This window comes from Sinohyriopsis cumingii, chromosome 5 (genome assembly GCF_028554795.1).
Source record: "Sinohyriopsis cumingii isolate HCF-2022 chromosome 5, ASM2855479v2, whole genome shotgun sequence".
Lineage (NCBI taxonomy): Eukaryota > Metazoa > Mollusca > Bivalvia > Unionida > Unionidae > Sinohyriopsis > Sinohyriopsis cumingii.
The window spans coordinates 130,076,884-130,095,147 of NC_142965.1; the positions used below are offsets into that span (position 1 = coordinate 130,076,884).

The 18,264-nt window shown below is 35.7% G+C and overlaps 1 protein-coding gene across 1 annotated transcript; it reads left to right on the plus strand.

Annotated features, from left to right (window-relative positions):
- Positions 1-589: 589 nt before the first annotated feature.
- Positions 590-17,532, plus strand: LOC149800239 (cytochrome P450 2U1-like). Its single transcript, XM_089958373.1, has 8 exons — positions 590-767; positions 7,112-7,334; positions 8,190-8,313; positions 11,317-11,488; positions 15,075-15,211; positions 15,601-15,694; positions 16,394-16,600; positions 17,250-17,532. Exons 1-8 carry the CDS (start codon positions 590-592, stop codon positions 17,438-17,440), a joined length of 1,326 nt encoding a protein of 441 aa, XP_089814499.1. The 3' UTR covers positions 17,441-17,532.
- The last annotated feature ends 732 nt before the right edge of the window (positions 17,533-18,264 follow it).

The following is an 18,264-nucleotide window of genomic DNA, read 5'->3' on the forward strand; positions in this document are numbered from 1 at the left end:
TCGGATTATATATTTATGATTTTGTTTAATACCCATTGTGTCGCCTCCTCTCCTGACTATATTAGCAATAGCTCAATCTTCTATAGATTGTTGATCAGCGTCATCAGTAATTTTTCTAAGTGGTGCCCGATTGACTAATCGTCCTAGTTGATCTCGAATTGATTGAACAGTCTGAACTCCATACCAAGAATGCCAAAATCTAACTCTTCTATCACCACCAAAATGAGAGAGGAAAACTTGCTATATAATAGAGACTACATCACTGGTGGGCACTGAACCGGAAGTAACAACTGTGACCTGTGTCCATATAAACTTCTTTGTCCAAGCGAAGGTAGAATACTGCAGATCCAGAAAGAGGATTATTTCGTCAAATGTACGTGTTTGCAATTGACCAAGTAAAACTATGGAGTTTACAGCACATCTAGCGGATTTGATTTGCTTGCCTGTATTACTTATACTTTTGTCTGTATTTTTAATATATTTCGTTTTCCTGTCAGGACCCAGAAATATTCCGCCTGGAGAATCTAAATGGAATCTGCCTGCGTCCATTTCGTTCTTTATGAATCTTTTTAAACACCAGGAAGCGACCATGCAAAAGATGACAGCAAAATATGGGGATATTTTCAGCATGTACATGGGCAATCAGCTGGTGGTATTTGTTTCCGGTTATGACAATATTTATCAGGTTCTAGTGAAGCAAGCCGATGTTTTCAGTGACAGACCAACATGGCTACCTTACATAAAGCAGATGACCAAGACAGGACAAGGTAGGCAAAACCTTTCCGTTTGAAAGCAAAATAGTCAAATTAATGATTCGAGTTCAACTCTCTCTCTCTCTCTCTCTCTCTCTCTCTCTCTCTCTCTCTCTCTCACACACACACACACACACGCACACAGAGGTTGGATTTCAATTCAAAACATGTTCTTAAATGCAAACCCCTTTTTATCTGTATCTAGGAAACCACACTTTTGCGAAACATATTTACACATTGAATATAAAGAGCCATTAATTGTAATATAGGTATTACCAGTTTTTTCCTAATGCTTTTTGCTATTGTTCCAAATCTTTAATATTTTTGGTAAATTCTATATGGATTACCTATAAGACATTTAAAAAATGCCGAGAGAGAGAGAGAGAGAGAGAGAGAGAGAGAAACTTTTTTCTTTTTCGTTGCACATCTCTGGAATCTTATATTAAAGTTATATAATTTTACTGGTTTATGTATGCATAGTTTTGCTTAGCCTTGTTTTATTTTAAACACGAGTGGGTTATTGGTTGATAGATTCTAACTCCATCACTTATTCGTAAATAATTTGTAAAACTTTAAGAATAATTTGAAAAAAAGCTAAAGAAAATTTATAGAATGGCATGGCTACTCAGAGAATAGTGTTTTCCAGGCAGGACTCAGGTGGTGTTAAAATAGGATGCAACATTTTATTACATGAAAGCTGGTGTACTTGTTTCTATAGGTGTACGCGTTCCGTATTTGTAGAAAAAAGAAAAACACCAATAAAGAAACATTGGCGGAGGCTACCAATTTATCCTTCAAAATATTAGTACTCAAATGAAGTAAATTTCCACAACTGCTGAAGATTAACAGTGGAATCATGATTACCTTCAAAAGTTACATTAACGAATTGCAAGTGAAACGAGCAACATAAGTATCACTATTTACAATACAGTACTAAATCCAGCTGTTACAACAACAAAAAACTTATTCTTTTCAGGAGAGTATTTAATTTAATGCTCGGTGAGACATTGACAGTCCAACTGTACATTAGAGATGGACCTGATGTTAAGAACAAAATGACAATCTTTAAGTGAACATATAAGACTTGAACGTGTTGTTAACATGAGAAAACCTTTTTACTTGACCTATTAAGGAACCGGTCTTAGTGATGTTGTTTAGGGATTGTTTACAGGTGAATCATAGGGGCTCGCTTCCTTGTCTCTGCGTGCTGCACCAATTGCTAAACAAGTTGCAATGCGAGTCGTTGGTAGTATCAAAAACGTTGCTGCAGATAGGTTGAGAAATCCGGGATCAATCAATTCAAGATTAACTAGGACGATTAGTCAATCGGGCACCACTTAGACAAAATTATGCCCCTTACATGTGACCAGAGAAATGTTACATTAATAAAGTTATATTATGGTTTGGTCTGACACTATATAACAGTCAAATAATTAATTACTGTCACATTGGCTAGTTGTTAACATTATCGATTACCCTGTTGTTGGCAGCCTAATCAGTGCCAATGCTTCTACCGACCTTTGTCCTAATGTGACCCTATGGCCTTCATAAATGACCTCGGGCAGCAACGTGGCCACGTTTTGATTAAGTTAGTATTTTGTGAGGTTCAGTTTAAGGTCAAAATGAAATATGGGAACAACACTTTGTTCTGGTTTTCCGAGTTCAGGGGATTCGGTTTAGTGAGTAATTCATCTTAAGATCGAAATGTTTTCGGTTAAATGAAGTTGTGAAGCGTCGGACCTGAGAGTTTTCACTATATGTATGTATGTCTGTATGCATGTGTGTGTATGTTTGTATGTTTGAATGAATGGATGCATGCATGCACACACACACACACACACACACACATATATCTATCTATCTATCTATAGGTAAAACTCGTTATAACGTGATTCCGCTTAAAATGCGATAGCAGCATGGCTTCCATTTTTTAACTTAAAGTGACCCCTCTCTTTTTAACATCCTAAATACATGCTCTCGGAAAAGCCGATTATTCGTATCCCTTGCAGATTTTTAATCCCAATGTTGCCAGAACTTCCAAAATTTTCTAAAAGATATTGCAGTGTTATATTTTTCAACGAAGTATATTTGATGTCTGATGAAACCCGGTGAACAAAACAAACGATATATGATCAAGAGGTTAGTTAAAACTGATGGCATTAAAGTTTCAACGCATATTTTCTATGGTGAAGTTTTTCGAAAACTTCGCGATGTCATTCTTTGGATCCCGAGTATCGCGTTATAACGGATATATATATATATATATATATATATATATATATATATATATATATATATATATATATATATATATATATATGCACTCTGTTTGTTGAATCTGACTTTGTCAGAAACATTTGTGTTTTTGATACTACGGAAGGCTCGCATTGCTTCTCGTTTAGAAATCAGTGCAGTGCGCGAAGACGAGGCAGGAAAAAAACTTTAGTGTAAACTGAAAACAATCCCTGAACAACATCACCAAAACCAGACCAGTTCCGTAATATGTCGAGTAAATGGGTTTTCTCGCGTTAGCAACACGTACGGGTCTTACACGTCCAAGTACAATTCTCATTTTATTAAACATCAGGTCCAATGAAATGTATTGTTATATGTCAATGACACACACAGAGTTTGTTTATGCTCTGGAATTTTATTAATATCTTCAATCCAAAGAAGAGCCATTCTTAACGATGACTTTGCAATATCAACTGCTGAATGTCGAGTACTAGTCGTGTATACAAATTTTGATCTTCGGTGTGATCACTATCTTATCTCTTCATTGACTGATATAGACTCATAAGAGGTCGCGGACAGTTCATAATCTTCTCTACCGCACTCTGTAAAACAACACGAACCAGTTATTCTCTGGGAAGCCCCCAAACAGCGGCGATCGAATAGTAGGCAAACTTGGCCGAGAAATCGAAGCCGTACTCGTTGAAAACTTATCCCACAAGATTTCCAAACTGTCCACGAATTTATGGCCTGCGGTACACCAATCATCAATGCCTTCACAATCTCTCGCCGACGTCTTGTAAAAATTACCTTCCGCGATTAGTTTTACACATTTTTATACCACTGTTTTGTTTGTTCCACTCTTTGTATGTTGCCATACTCTTATCAGCCTCTCCGGAAGCATGCACTTGGCCCGGATAGGTGTGACAGGGGTCGCATAATTCGGCATCATTAGAACTAAAACCAGATTCACAGATCCTGCAATTAGTGGTCACGGAAACCTTGTGAATGTTATAATTAATTATAATCATGTCTGCGGGGCAGGAAAGCTGTTGTCTGATGTGTTTTGCCGTAACCTCTAGTGATTTGAGAAACACCTCAACTGAGCCCTGACCACGATACTAAACTGGTGGAAGTTTTCCCGTCGCATCCGACCAAACTTTCATAAAACGCGCATCGGACTTGTTCAGCTACTTGCATAGTGTTGGTTGCGTCCACTAAAATTGGTAAGACGTTCGTAGTCCACGTAGATGATATACGGGTACTTTCATTTTTCGTTGCACGCAGTAAATTTCAGAATGTTTATACCATGTTCTGACATTATCGTGCACCGTGGCTTTTCTTTGATTCCAACGCAGTAAAAGTTATGCTCGTCAGGAAGCTGTTGGTTGCTACTTACATGTATGCAATGTCTGCAAGGATATTCTTACTCCCGGCTTGCTATCCATGTATATTATTCGTTGGAAATGGTTGACCCACATGTAATGGTATAGAAATTCTTGACTTTTTAATAATAATAATAATAATAATAATAACGAGGACATTGTATAGCGCCTAATCTTTAGAAGCTCTAAGTGCTTTACAACATAAAAAACATATATAATGATCTGAATACGAAAAAACAAACACCATGAAATTAGAACATATAAAAAACATCCTGAAATATTTATGGTAGGAAACATTATTAGGTCTTTAAATTTGTTCTTGCAGTCGAAATAGGCTAGTTTTAAGAGCACTCTTGAATGAGATAACTGTGTTTTTGTGTCTACGTTCAGTGGGCAATTCATTCCACGTTGCTGGGCCCTGGTATATAAAAGAAAGTTGTCCATATGACTTTGTTTTCATAGTGGGAATAATGAGTATTGCAGAATAAATTTTGTTCTGTGGTAAATTCATTGAAAACTTGTGAACGGTTTGCCTGCAGTTTTAATGAAATCTTTGGATTTGGGGATACAAAGGATAATGGTTTCTGCATAGTTAGTATAGTTCAAGTCCGCTCCGCATCCATGACTTATTATTATGAAGGATTATTATGAAGGATTATGATACACACTGTAGATTCGGTATGGTAGATTACGCATGATACGCCCTCTCTTATATCATAAGATGTCATTAATAGGGACACTTTACTCCATTTGCCTTGGATATAAATAACCAACATGTTCGTGTGCTGCTAAACATCAAAGCGCCACCCAAAAACTTTTCTATAGCACAATTAATAGCAATATAAGACTCTGGTAAATCCATAACGCCTCCAACATAAAACGAAAGGGAGGTAAACACCTCAGTGCTACAACGTATCACTGGATCATATACATCGCTAGCAACATTAAGCCTAAATCAACTTTACAGTTAGCAGTATGAAAGTAAGATAAATTTTATTCTTCTGCTTTTTCTTTATTTCTTTATTGTTAATATGACGGTAAATTGAGATGCTAAAAGTGCTGTGATAGGCAATTTACATAGAATGTTCATGCAATATATCATTGCATTCTGTGGCAGTGATGACATTTTCTATTGTAGTGGATTCAGCTTCTTGACATATAGAGCTGAGTGACTGCCAACATGTTTAAAAACAAACCGATTGAACAATATATTATAAGTGATCAAGTGAGGAAATTGCAACCAGGGTCAATTAAGACACACCATAATGGTTCTGAATCAGTAACATTGCGGTGTGTGTATGGTTAAAAAAAAAATCAGAATATCTTTAGACGACTTTCAGATCTTTGCATTTCATTGTCCATTATATTATTGTGCTCTCCTCCGGGATTTCAGACTTGACATAGCATATGAAAATGATGCGGTATGGATAGAAGGTAGTAATCTGGAGTACCGCAAAGTGTACAGCTTCATAACCGTTTCGTCCTACACAATCTGATTAAAATCAGACCTCCACTGTCCTACGTGAAAATCTGACAACGATCGCTTAAGGGTCATGCTCTGGTTACCTATGTTATTATCACAATCTCTAATCTTATCAGCCAATCGGACGTAGTCTTATACCTTCGCGCTGGGGAGATTCAGCAATATGGTTGAAGAGAATCAATGTGTGCTAACGATTTGATTCGATTTCAAATTTCTGAAAGCTGGATTTCCATTAGTCAATTTAAAGGTGACCCGAACATGACACCTAAGCGGTTGATGTCAAATATTCATGTAAGATAGTGGAGATCTGATTTTAATACGATTGTGCTGTACCTTACCTGTTCCAGGTCGTCAAAACTGTACTGCGTATCTTTTATATCACAGTTTACAGGCCAACCAGTTCTTCTAAGCGTTTATCTAAACATCAGGATCTGTAAGCCGTCTTTTCTATTTTGAGTTTACTACTTTCTACAGTGGTTCTTGCTCATCAGAAAAGTTGGACATATGATAACCATGTAATTGTGTTACTTTGTTCTTTTCAGTACATTTAACAATATAGTATATGTAATTTATTAAATGATTATTGCTTTAAATGTTTACCTGATCATCTGAAACAAATATGTGTTATTACCCTGTTTGGTCAAGCTACAATGTTCAGTAATATGCTGAAAGTATTTAAAGTCTTCGTTTGATATGTTTGAATCATTTATACTTGAATAAACCTTTTCTTTTTAGTGGTAGAGCTTTTTCATTAAACCTTAAATCTATTAAATGAATTTATGGATAAATATCTTTCTTCATTTATTTATATGTCGTATCTGTAAAATGCTTGGATCTCTATAACTTTTTCAGCACTGAAATTTTAGCCAGTTGTTCAATATATTAGCTCAAGGCTCTGAACCCTTCTGTTGGGTTGTTATTTCTTTCCCGTTTTTCATGAACACACCATAAACTTTTTCGGGTGTATCAAATCCGTGTTATCATCTCTCGTTTACCTGACATCTTTCAAATAAGTGTTTTATCTAAATTTTAAATTAATGGTATCTGTGCATCTTTTTCAGAGATCTTAAAATTGATTCCACTTCGGGATGAAAAATCAGACGCTTCTTTCTTAACATTTATGCAAATGAGTCTGGCATCGGATGCTCGCACATATTTTACGTTAATTTTAGTTGCTGTTTTATTTCCCTCCATATCCTACCCATAATAATTCCATTGATTACTGTTTTAATTTAAAATAATGCATTCTGCTCCCACAGGCATAATGATGAACGATGGCCACTCGTGGAAACTTTTACGCCGCTTCACGCTAAAAAGCCTTCGTGACTTTGGAATAGGTAAAACGTCAAATGAAGAGGACATTTTCGTCGAAATCGACGCTCTCTCAAAAGCTTTACTGGAGAAAGAAGAGGCAGTTGAAGTCAAGCACCTCATGACCTACGCCGTTTCTAATGTCATCCACAATATTGTGTTTGGCTTCAGGTTCGTAAAGAGAACGTCCCAAAAGCTAGCAAGTATAGTATATAAAGAACTCCACAGAGATAATTGCCGCACCAATGTTATCAGCAATTCCATATTCTCGGGCATATATGTTGCCGAAATTAATGAAGTGACTTAAAATATATGTTTGCATCACTATACAAAATCGGTTTGGGGAGAATGCGTGGATTTGAAATCGTGAACAATGAAAGCCGATGTATTTAACCAACATCAGTTATGCGAGTGTAAAAAGTTCTTATTATGAATAACACCTTGCCCATGCTACTATGGTCTTTAAGCACAGAGAGCAGAAGAGTAAACGAGTTCATGGGATTAAAAAAAAAACAACACATAGTCTCCGTCAGTGTTAATCCTACCACAATTGTGGAAATAGCATGTATTATTACACTTGTTTGTCCGCATATATGTATATCCGTCTATCCCTGTATACACTCTTTGTGCTCAGGGATATAAAATATGCACAGTGTACGTTCTTGAAGGATGTACAAGGCAATTAACAGAGTCTTGAGCTAACCTGGCTTCGAGGTGAGCGTGCCGGACTCTCAACTGAAATAGTGATGTTCTAAATCCTAGCATATTATCAGCCCGGTCGGCTACAGTGGTGTACCTCACTTCTGTTATCTTAGCATTAAATAACCTACATGTTTCTGTTTCATAAAACAGCAAGGGAAAGAAATTACCCCAATGCTCCTACGCGTTGCGTCACTGTGGCTTTAACTGTTAACATATATTTTAAGTGTCACTCAAATCCGAACTAATGTTAGCGGTTGGCTCCGGAATATATTATGATGAATGAATTAATGTTCAATACCAATATATTTAAATGTACATTTCCAGATTCGACTACGAAGATCCCGAGTTTCACGATATCATTAAGACGTTAGATGATATATTCCGCCACCCGGGTATTTTAAACCCGTTTGACTATTTCCCACTAGGTATCGGTGGATTTATTCCAAAGGTTTGTGAGTCTGTCTATCTATCTATCTATCTATCCCTCCCTCCATCCCTCCATCCCTCCATCCATCTATCTATCTATCTATGTATCTATCTATGTATCTATCTATCTATCCACTAAAACGTACATTACCTGACTCATTTGTTTTAAGTTGAAGTAGCCTGATTCGGCTAATGTGGGTATGCGAGAAAGCTTGCCAGTAGCTTCTCGTGGGTCGGTGGTTCTTTCCGGTTTTTTTCCGGGTTCTTCCTCCACCATTAATACTGGCCACCATGTCTAGCCTATCGTGTGCTGAAAAATGGCGTTAAACCCTACAACAACAACAACAACACAAAGCTCCGCAAGCTGGTCCGTCTATTGCTCTTATCACTCTTAAATCGCTTCCACAGACACCACCTACACCTGCTAACTAACTCCCCCAAAGCTGACTAGTCCTATGCAGGCTGTGTACACGCCAGAGCACACGTTTCGACTACCGTCCAGAGCACACGTTTCGACTACCGTCTCACCTTTGACCTGACTAATCTCTTCGAGCACGTAACAACACGATATTAAGAACGCAACGGCAATACTGTGACTGATCCCTACCTAATATTGTAAAGAAGTGGTAGTAATTGGCACTTCAAATTGAACACGTTTTCTACAAAATTAATGCCATCTCGGAAACGCTGAGATAAAATCTGTTCATGGTACCGAAATACAGCACCTGACACATTTTGGCAAGAAGTCTGGACCACAAACTTCGAAAAAGTAATTGCAGACAGGAGTTAATGACAGGTAAATGCTCAGACTATCCTTGCAGAACTTTGTCAAAAGAGGCATTACCCATGCAAAAACATCTTCGTTCAGGTGGTAAATTATTCTCCGAAACTCCTTGAACGAAGTAACATAGACAGGCAAACTTTATTTTAGTTCCAAAACATTTGATTTTATCCCTAGAAGAATCCATGATCATCAAAGGACAGACAACATATACTCGGCGGACGAGACCGCGACTACATACACTCAGAACTGGTCTACCGATTACTTTTTTTTTATTAGTTTGCAATCCGGACTTAGAACTTCGGTGATAACTCGTTCCAGACGTCACGGTCTCACTTCCACACAAAGCACAGTTTTCTTTCAAAATCCCTATATTGTATACTTTTACCGGAAACTATAAATACATTAAATGCGGATGTAACAAAAAGTTTGAATAGCATTGGCGGCAGATAAGGGAAGCAGACCGAGATCCGTTTATGTTGGAATCGGGGCGATAATTAAACGATTTGGAATATTGTCAGCCTCTTTGAAAACTCATTTCTCATGATACAGCGTAGAAAGTCAGACGTAAACTAGTAACATTATATGTAGGCGGTTTAAAAAAAAAAAAGCCATTCGACAACCTGATCCCGAATAATTCTAGACCAAAATAGTTTGTATCTTCCTCCGAAACATTCACAGACTTGTATAAAACTGGACTATACTAGAGGAAGCTCCGCCATGTTGGCCTATTGGTTCAGATTGTTCATTTGAGATCCAGCATGTTGTCGAATGAATAGAATTTTATTTCAACCCTTTTGCTCAGAAACAGTTTTCGTATGTTAAACCTCCAGATGATTTTAAGAAAAAATAGGAACATTATAAAGATGTGTGCTGATTAGAGTATACATCGATAGCCTTTATAGAAACATCGATTATAATCATGGTTTGTCTAATTGTAGAAAGGGCTGTTTAATAATCCAGATCCAATCCAAACCGAAGATGAAATTTTAAATGTATTGACAATTTGTCTTTAAAAGTAAATATTTTTAATGAAAAGGAATTATCTCCAACAAGTGGTACATCTATGCGGAAGACGTTTCACTTTATGCAACGTTCATATAGCTGAATGTGTGAAAGAAATATTTGCTATATTTCAAAAGCTACCGGTTTGTTTCTATTCATTTCGAACCATTTAGAAGAAGCAAAAAGAATATCAGCCATTTATCATTTAAATTAAAAGCAAATTGTCGACTTTCTTAGAGTTTACAATATACAAGGTAAATAACTTTTCCACCTACAATATTTTCCTTCACCGCATAAGTTCATTGGCATGTTAAATCTCACACAGTGCGGTTCTGCCAGATTTGTTGTTCGGTGTTGATGTGATCGAAACTAGAGGTGTCGTTGTTCTTGAGTTTGTTAGTGACCCCTTTCTGCTTCATGCAGTGTTATCTGGGGTGTTGTGCTGTATGACCGTAAAGTCAACGTAACTAATGGGTTCCGGGTGATAGCGAATGGCTGTAAAATATTCTACCCATCACTGGTCTTGCTTATCGTGAGTGTGCAATAGTCTTTCATCTTCAAATATGATCGGCACATTCTCTGTTCTTTTGCTTCTTGCGAGTTTGCTAGTAATTCGGTACAATGTTACTGAATCACCAACCCTGGCTGCTTCCTCAGTTTCTTTTGTTTTACTCTCAATCCAGTTTTCTTTGTCTTTTCGGTAAGCTTTTTTCACCTTTTCTAAAGTTCTCAGTACATTTTGTCCTCTGTTTTCATTTCTGATTTTTAGTTTGTTTTTGGCAATGATGCTGGGTAAGTCTGTTAACATATTTTCTCTCAGTTTATGAATGAGTTGCCAGGATTTACTTGTAATTCACTGTTCCCTTAGCATATATCTTCTGTAGCTCCACAGACGACAGCTTTCAATTGGTTCCAACTAAAGATCTTCTGTGGTTGATCCAAGTGTCTGGAATTGATTTATGAGTTTGAGCTTGTAGTGACTTTTGCAATTACCTTCTTTTAAATTGATTAAATCTAATGTGCGTTCTGTCCTTGGTTTCTTTAGGATTGTGAGGCGTACTTTGATCTTAGTGATTACCAAATATTTATTTATTTATTTATTTATTTATTTACTTACTTACTTATTTATTATCATCATCCTCATCATCATTAGTAGTGGTAGTAGTAGTTAATTGAATGCTGATTTTTATACTTTGAAGAAAAACTTAAAATCAATGGCTTTTTATCATGTCACTCAAGGCACAGCAACTGCGGGAGCATAGAAAGAGAGTATTATCAAAACTCCAGTCGTATGTATACAACCAAATCGAGGAGCATGAGAAAAGTTATGATCCAAACAACATCCGGGATTTTGTTGATCTCTACATCAAAATATCGGAAGAAGCGAAGGAAGAAAAAGATGTCTTTACAAGTTAGTATAATTGTCAAGTTTGACAGTGTTCAGGTAAAGTAATAATGGCCAGTTAGAGGGTGCTAACTTGGACACACTTTCGTCATAGAACAAAAGCGGAAAAACAATGTACTGCAGACGTCAGCATCATAAAACTAGAAGATTTATAGTTTGAGCTTATATCCAACATTATCCTAGTATTTTAACCATGTACCCTTGACAGATCTCATCAATACAAAGTCATTGTTATAAAAAAGTAATTATAATTCTTTCTTACATATCGTAAAAAATAACACCGACGCTTTCAAATACCCTTAACTTTCTAAATGTGCAAATTGCACATCTTTCTGGATGTGACTAATACACACGATTAACGGCTCGTGCATTTATTGTTTGTTTCTTTTGATGTTTTAAATACACTCCATCGGTTTCACACACACACACACACACACACACACACACACACATATATATATATATATATATATATATATATATATATATATATATATATATATATATATATATATATATATATATATATAAGGATTTTAAAAAATTCTAAAACTCCGATTGCCACGGGCAAACGGATGATTGGGAAATTGAACTTGCCCCTGGAAAAATTGAGCTTGCCCCAAACATGTTCAGATGGAACATGGTTTCCAAATTGTTAGATTTTTGAGAGAGAGAAAGAGAGAGAGAGAGAGAGAGATTAAACAACCAATAACAGCGCTGCATTATTTTAATTTTGATCAAATTTCATTTAAAAAAATATTTTTTTCTTTCATATGAATGTTCAGATGATGATCATATGATAGGATCTTTTCTATAATTGCTAGTCCCCTTTGGAAAATGGATTTTCTATAATTGCTAGTCCCCTTTGGAAAATGGATTTTCTATAATTGTTAGTCCCCTTTGGAAAATGAATTTTCTATCCCGTATTTGCTTGAACAGTTTGTGGGATAATGTCTGCAGTGGTTGCAGAGGATTTTTTCATTTACTGAGTCATGTTCTAGCCATGGATACTCTTTAATCCGCGATGATTGAAACTTTCTTGCACGTTTATCAGCATCATACTGCTTATTTTTCTGTACAAAGGGTTCAGTAGAACTAGAAACGCCGTCAAGGTTCATTTTTCGCCTAAATAAGAGAGCAGACTCACTTCATCTAATATATCAAGAAAAATGAAAGCGGGACTCTATGTAATGATTAATTTATACTCGCAGCTGAAAGATTTCTGAACACTGATTTCATCAATATACTTCACAAGTATGATCCTGTTACCCTGAAATCACCGACATGCATCAACATATTTGATAAGTCGACTTTGGAGATGAATTTGATAAGTCGACTTTGGAGATGGATTTGATAAGTCGACTTTGTAGATGGACTTGATAAGTCGACTATGGAGATAAATTTGATAAGTCGACTTTGTATATGAATTTGATAAGTCGACTTTGGAGATGAATTTGATAAGTCGACTTTGTAGATGGATTTGATAAGTCGACTTTGTAGATGGATTTGATAAGTCGACTTTGTAGATGGATTTGATAAGTCGACTTTGTAGATGGATTTGATAAGTCGACTTTGGAGATGAATTTGATAAGTCGACTTTGTAGATGGACTTGATAAGTCGACTTTGGAGATGGATTTGATAAATCTACTTTGTATATGAATTTGATAAGTCGACTTTGTAGATGAATTTGATAAGTCAACTTTGTAGATGGATTTGATAAGTCGACTTTGTAGATGGATTTGATAAGTCGACTTTGTAGATGGATTTGATAAGTCGACTTTGGAGATGAATTTGATAAGTCGACTTTGTAGATGGACTTGATAAGTCGACTTTGGAGATGGATTTGATAAGTCTACTTTGTATATGAATTTGATAAGTCGACTTTGTAGATGAATTTGATAAGTCGACTTTGTAGATGGATTTGATAAGTCGACTTTGTAGATAGATTTGATAAGTCGACTTTGTAGATGAATTTGATAAGTCGACTTTGTAGATGAATTTGATAAGTCGACTTTGTAGATGGATTTGATAAGTCGACTTTGGAGATGGAGAACACTTCCTTTTTTATTTGCCAAGCAGTGTTTACTTTTCAATCTTCTGTTAAATAACACATAAACAACAGATCATAAACACCGCATGTGGGTGTTATATTTTCGGTTCATCGATCATACTTCGAGTGCAATCCAGGTGGTTAATCGTTAGTGAAGATTGCCTTTTGTTTCCAGAAAACCCCCAAAAACACCTCTCACTGAAATCTTACAAGTTAAATTATCAACAATTAACGCCTTACTTACTTAAATACTGCGACATGAATCAAATCAATCTTTATGCTCGACCAGATATCTAGCTGCCCGAGACTAGGTTAGGGACATGAACATCCGATAATCCTGGATACATACAAATATTACGATTCAAATGTAATTGATAAGTTAGAATAGCAATATTTATTCCATATTTGTCAAAACTGCCTTCAATTCCTAATGGAACACAAACAAATCCTAACACAATTTTTGACACTTGGCTGTAGGTAATTTCCTTGAACATTTATATATATGAAAAAGTTAATATGTCAATGTACACTGCGAAAGACCGATAACCAACAAGTTTTGTATAAATTGAAATATAAACGTATTTTCCTTAAATAAAAAGAATTGAAAGAATTAAAAATAGCTTACAGTATTGTGAATGAATTCATAGAGTCCTAAAAGTTCTGTCAATTCCAGTTGTTCCGGGTAATACGTTCCAAAAGGATTCTGAATGATAAATTTAATATCTGTATGTACCAACACCAGTATGTTTTAATTCGAATTGTGTTTATAAGAATTCAAGGTAATTCCAATAAAGATATGAATCCAAATGTCATTGAATGTTTCACAGTAAATCCTTGCAGCTGTCATTCCAAATAGTTGTTTTTTTAAAAATACAAGTGTCAATGTTAGAACACTGCAATTCTAACAAATGATTTAAAGTTAGCTAATTCAATCTATCCTCTAAACTTATTTCCTCCAAGACTAGTCGTGCTATCACGAATAATTTATTCTGTGTAAAACTCTTGTATGTACTGAGCCAGTGCAAAGTAGAGAAAATGCATTACTGGGGTTTTAAATTAATCATTCTGTAATTTCGAAATACCGATTGCAGTAAACAAGGGTAGCGTCGTTTACTCTGGTTTATCGGTAAATAGGTCACTATCCGTTTTTTTTTTAATACCCACGGCTTCCGTTCACATAACGTGATGTTTACTTTAACTAAATCTACTCAACCTTGAAATTTATGAATGAAACATTGTACGCGCTAAACACGACTCCTCTTTAAAGTGCCGACTACTATCATAGACTATCAGCATTAAAAACATCATTAACGTGAACGACTCTTACACAAATTATTAGGAAGAAAACATATTGTACGTAATATCGATATACATAACAATATATAGTAGTGAACCATTTATTGTTTTATTTACTGTTGCATTGAGAATAATAATTCTTTCGTGCATTTAGAATACTAGTCTTTTTATATACCTGAAGATGAAAAAGATTACATGATTTTTATACATTAGCTTTATAGCCATCATCTTGAACTGTATTTTAGAGGGAAGCATTTTCCGTGTCATTTGTGACCTATTTGTGGCCGGGTCTGAGACAACTTCAACATCCTTAGACTGGGCTTTTCTCTATATGATAGAATATCCTGATGTCCAGAAGAAGTGCCAGGAGGAAATACAAAAGGTAATCAAACAACATTTATGTAATCAAACAACATTTATGATGAGATTTTGCTGGTGACTTATATTTCTTTCGTATGTCTTTATTTAAGACAGCTACGCGTCGTTAACTTTGCGGTTTGCTTAAAATTATTCAATTTAAGTCTCAGCCTAATAGTTGTTTGAATCCCTGAACAGTTTTTATTTTGAACCCATCTTTCCCGTCTTCGATTCATCAGTAAAAACGTTACTACCATAGGATGAGTGAGCTGACTTTAATGACAGGCAATATATTCTAATAAGACGCCTTTTCTTATACGGCAGCTTAAGTATGAACGAATCGAAAACTGCATTTGTATTTGCATCAGCTGCTGTGTTACTGAAGTGCATGATTACTTTCTATCGTAATGATAGGTCTATGGTACCCAACGAATCCAGTATGCTGATAGAGGCAAGCTGAAATATGTTGAAGCTACGCTTCTGGAAATACAGAGATGTGCCACCGTGGGTAAGGTTTACACGTTAAAACCATGGATGACTGTTGAACGGGAGAACCAATGTATCACCTCATATTTTATGAGCTAATCCGAATTTCTCAACAAGACGTGGTCAGCGATCAGTGATCGTTGTTGCTGATGTAGGTTTAAAATTTGAAAAAAAACCTGGAAGAATCATATAATAGAGTTGTGAACGAAACAGTTTAGCAATTAACACTTTATATGCATGCCCATCCGACAGTTGGTAGTGAAATATAGCAGTCATTTCTGGCATTAACAGTGTATATTTTCATTAAAGTTTTTCCAACAATACTTTTAGCGTTGTCATGGCATGCAGATCCTAGATTCTTAGCATACCTACTGTGCAAAGCAAACGTCTTTGTCCTTACATAGTCAAATATAAAGGTACTATATATTTGGGAAACATTTTAGGGGAAAAAGTAGAATTCTAAATGTGGGGACCACAATGTGGGGACCACAAACATTAAACCACTAGATCTACAATCCGACACTGTTACTATATTTCCTACCTTGAAGAGTTAGAAGGATGCACGTATAGAGCAGAAAATTTACAACACGCGTTGTGCTTGTAGTCTAGACTATATTTACCTTGTTATTTATGACTGCGTTTTGTTCATCGTCATTTCTACATCTACCTGCATTTTATTTAAATAACAATAGTTGATACATTTCAATTTTGTTCCTAACAGCACGTTTAGGCGTTCCGCATGCTACCAAAAGAAACACGACTCTCAATGGATATTTCATTCCGGAAAACACCGTGATAATAGCCAATTTAGAGTCATCTAACGTAGATCCAAAATACTGGGATAATCCAAAGGAATTCCTGCCAGAACGGTTCCTGGATGAATCAGGAGAACTTGTCCGGAACCCTGCTTTGCTCTCGTTCTCAGCAGGTAAGTAAACCCTGAAAAGATTTCTATTGACGAACATTCCAAACATTGCACTATGCGCATCTCAGCAAGAATGTTACAAAGCCTAATACAATCTGCAATTCAGAGAAATAAAAAAGCAAAGGGAGAAAGAAACAAATGAGAAAGAAACAAAAAACAAAACATAAAAATACGACTTAAAGACATACTGATAGACAAGCTATTTCTTTACTGGGGTTTTTCCTATTGTTATGCAAAACATACCCATAAATTAAAAAAAAAGCTTTTAAAATCGCTGAAATCTTTCTAAGTTCTAAATATATATTTAAGTAGTTTTGTTTGGGACGTAAACATCGTCTATGATGTCATACGATATTTTATTGGGTTGTTTCTACTTTTCAGGTATTGATTTTATCAGTTCAGCTAACGTTTCCCATCTTTTTCTTTCTTTCTCTGAAATTGTGTATTCAATTATTCAAACTTTATATAGATATCACGACAGAATAGGAATCACAGCAGTAAAATCACGAAAGTGTAAGATATATATATATATATATATATATATATATATATATATATATATATATATATATATATATATATATATATATATATATATATTCAGCACATAATTTAAAACTGGCATTATTTTTAATATAAATTCCTTTATTAGGTCCAAGAGTATGTCTTGGGGAAGCGTTTGCCAAGATGGAATTGTTTCTGGTCTTCACGAATCTTCTGCAACGGTTCAATTTCTATCGGGAGAGAGAGGACATTCGCCACGGTTTAGGACGGAGACATGCAAGTACTGTACAGGCTACGCCATACAAACTGAGGGCAGTCAAAAGAATAGGAGAACATTAAGAAAATAGTATTTAATTTGTTGATAATTCACCCATTTATCTTGCCTCTAGGAATTAAAGTAGAGTTATTGTACAACTTCCTCTTTGAGTACACATACCGTTATACCGGGAATTATGAAACTGGCTGAGGTGGATGGACTTTTGTTTACACATTGTGTAGACACTGTTAGACCCGGAATAATGGAACTTGCTGAGGGGATGGGTGTCTTTGCACACTGTATACATACTATTATATCCGGAATCATGGAATTTGTTCAGAGTATGGATTTTTTTTTGCACACTGTATATGCACTGTTACACCTGGAATTATGGAACTTGCTCAGAGGATGGATATTTTTGCACACTGTATATGCACTGTTACACCTGGAATCATGGAACTTGCTAAGGCAATAGATATTTTTGCACACTGTATACACACTATTATACCTGTAATCGTGGAACTTGGTAAAGGAATGTTTCTTAAATAGTACTATACACTCATCAGAAACATATGTCACAGTGACCCGTATTTAACGCTTTACTGACTCTGGTTGCATGTTGCGTTTTAAGTTTTTTTTTCCAGCTCTCTTCATGCTAGAATCATCGGTTTAGATGTTTATGTACATTTCTATTAGCACCACACACTTGCCACTAATTAAGGGAATCAATGTGACCTACAGCTCACATTTTATTATGTTAAGTTTTTGCATTTGGCTCAAGGCCACCTATATTTTGTAACCTTGTATTCATATTGCTATGCGTAGAGTCAGAAAACTTTTTGAGATGATGCAGGGTGATAAATACTACACCCTCCTCATGAAAGTAGGTTATTGTAAACCATATTTC

Bases quoted from the DNA above. Each gene is read 5' to 3' on its own strand.
- LOC149800239 (XM_089958373.1), top strand. From the start codon at position 590: ATGCAAAAGATGACAGCAAAATATGGGGATATTTTCAGCATGTACATG. The intron at 7,335-8,189 runs GTTCGTAAAGAG...GTACATTTCCAG, and splicing joins AATATTGTGTTTGGCTTCAG to ATTCGACTACGAAGATCCCG. The intron at 15,212-15,600 runs GTAATCAAACAA...TCGTAATGATAG, and splicing joins GCCAGGAGGAAATACAAAAG to GTCTATGGTACCCAACGAAT.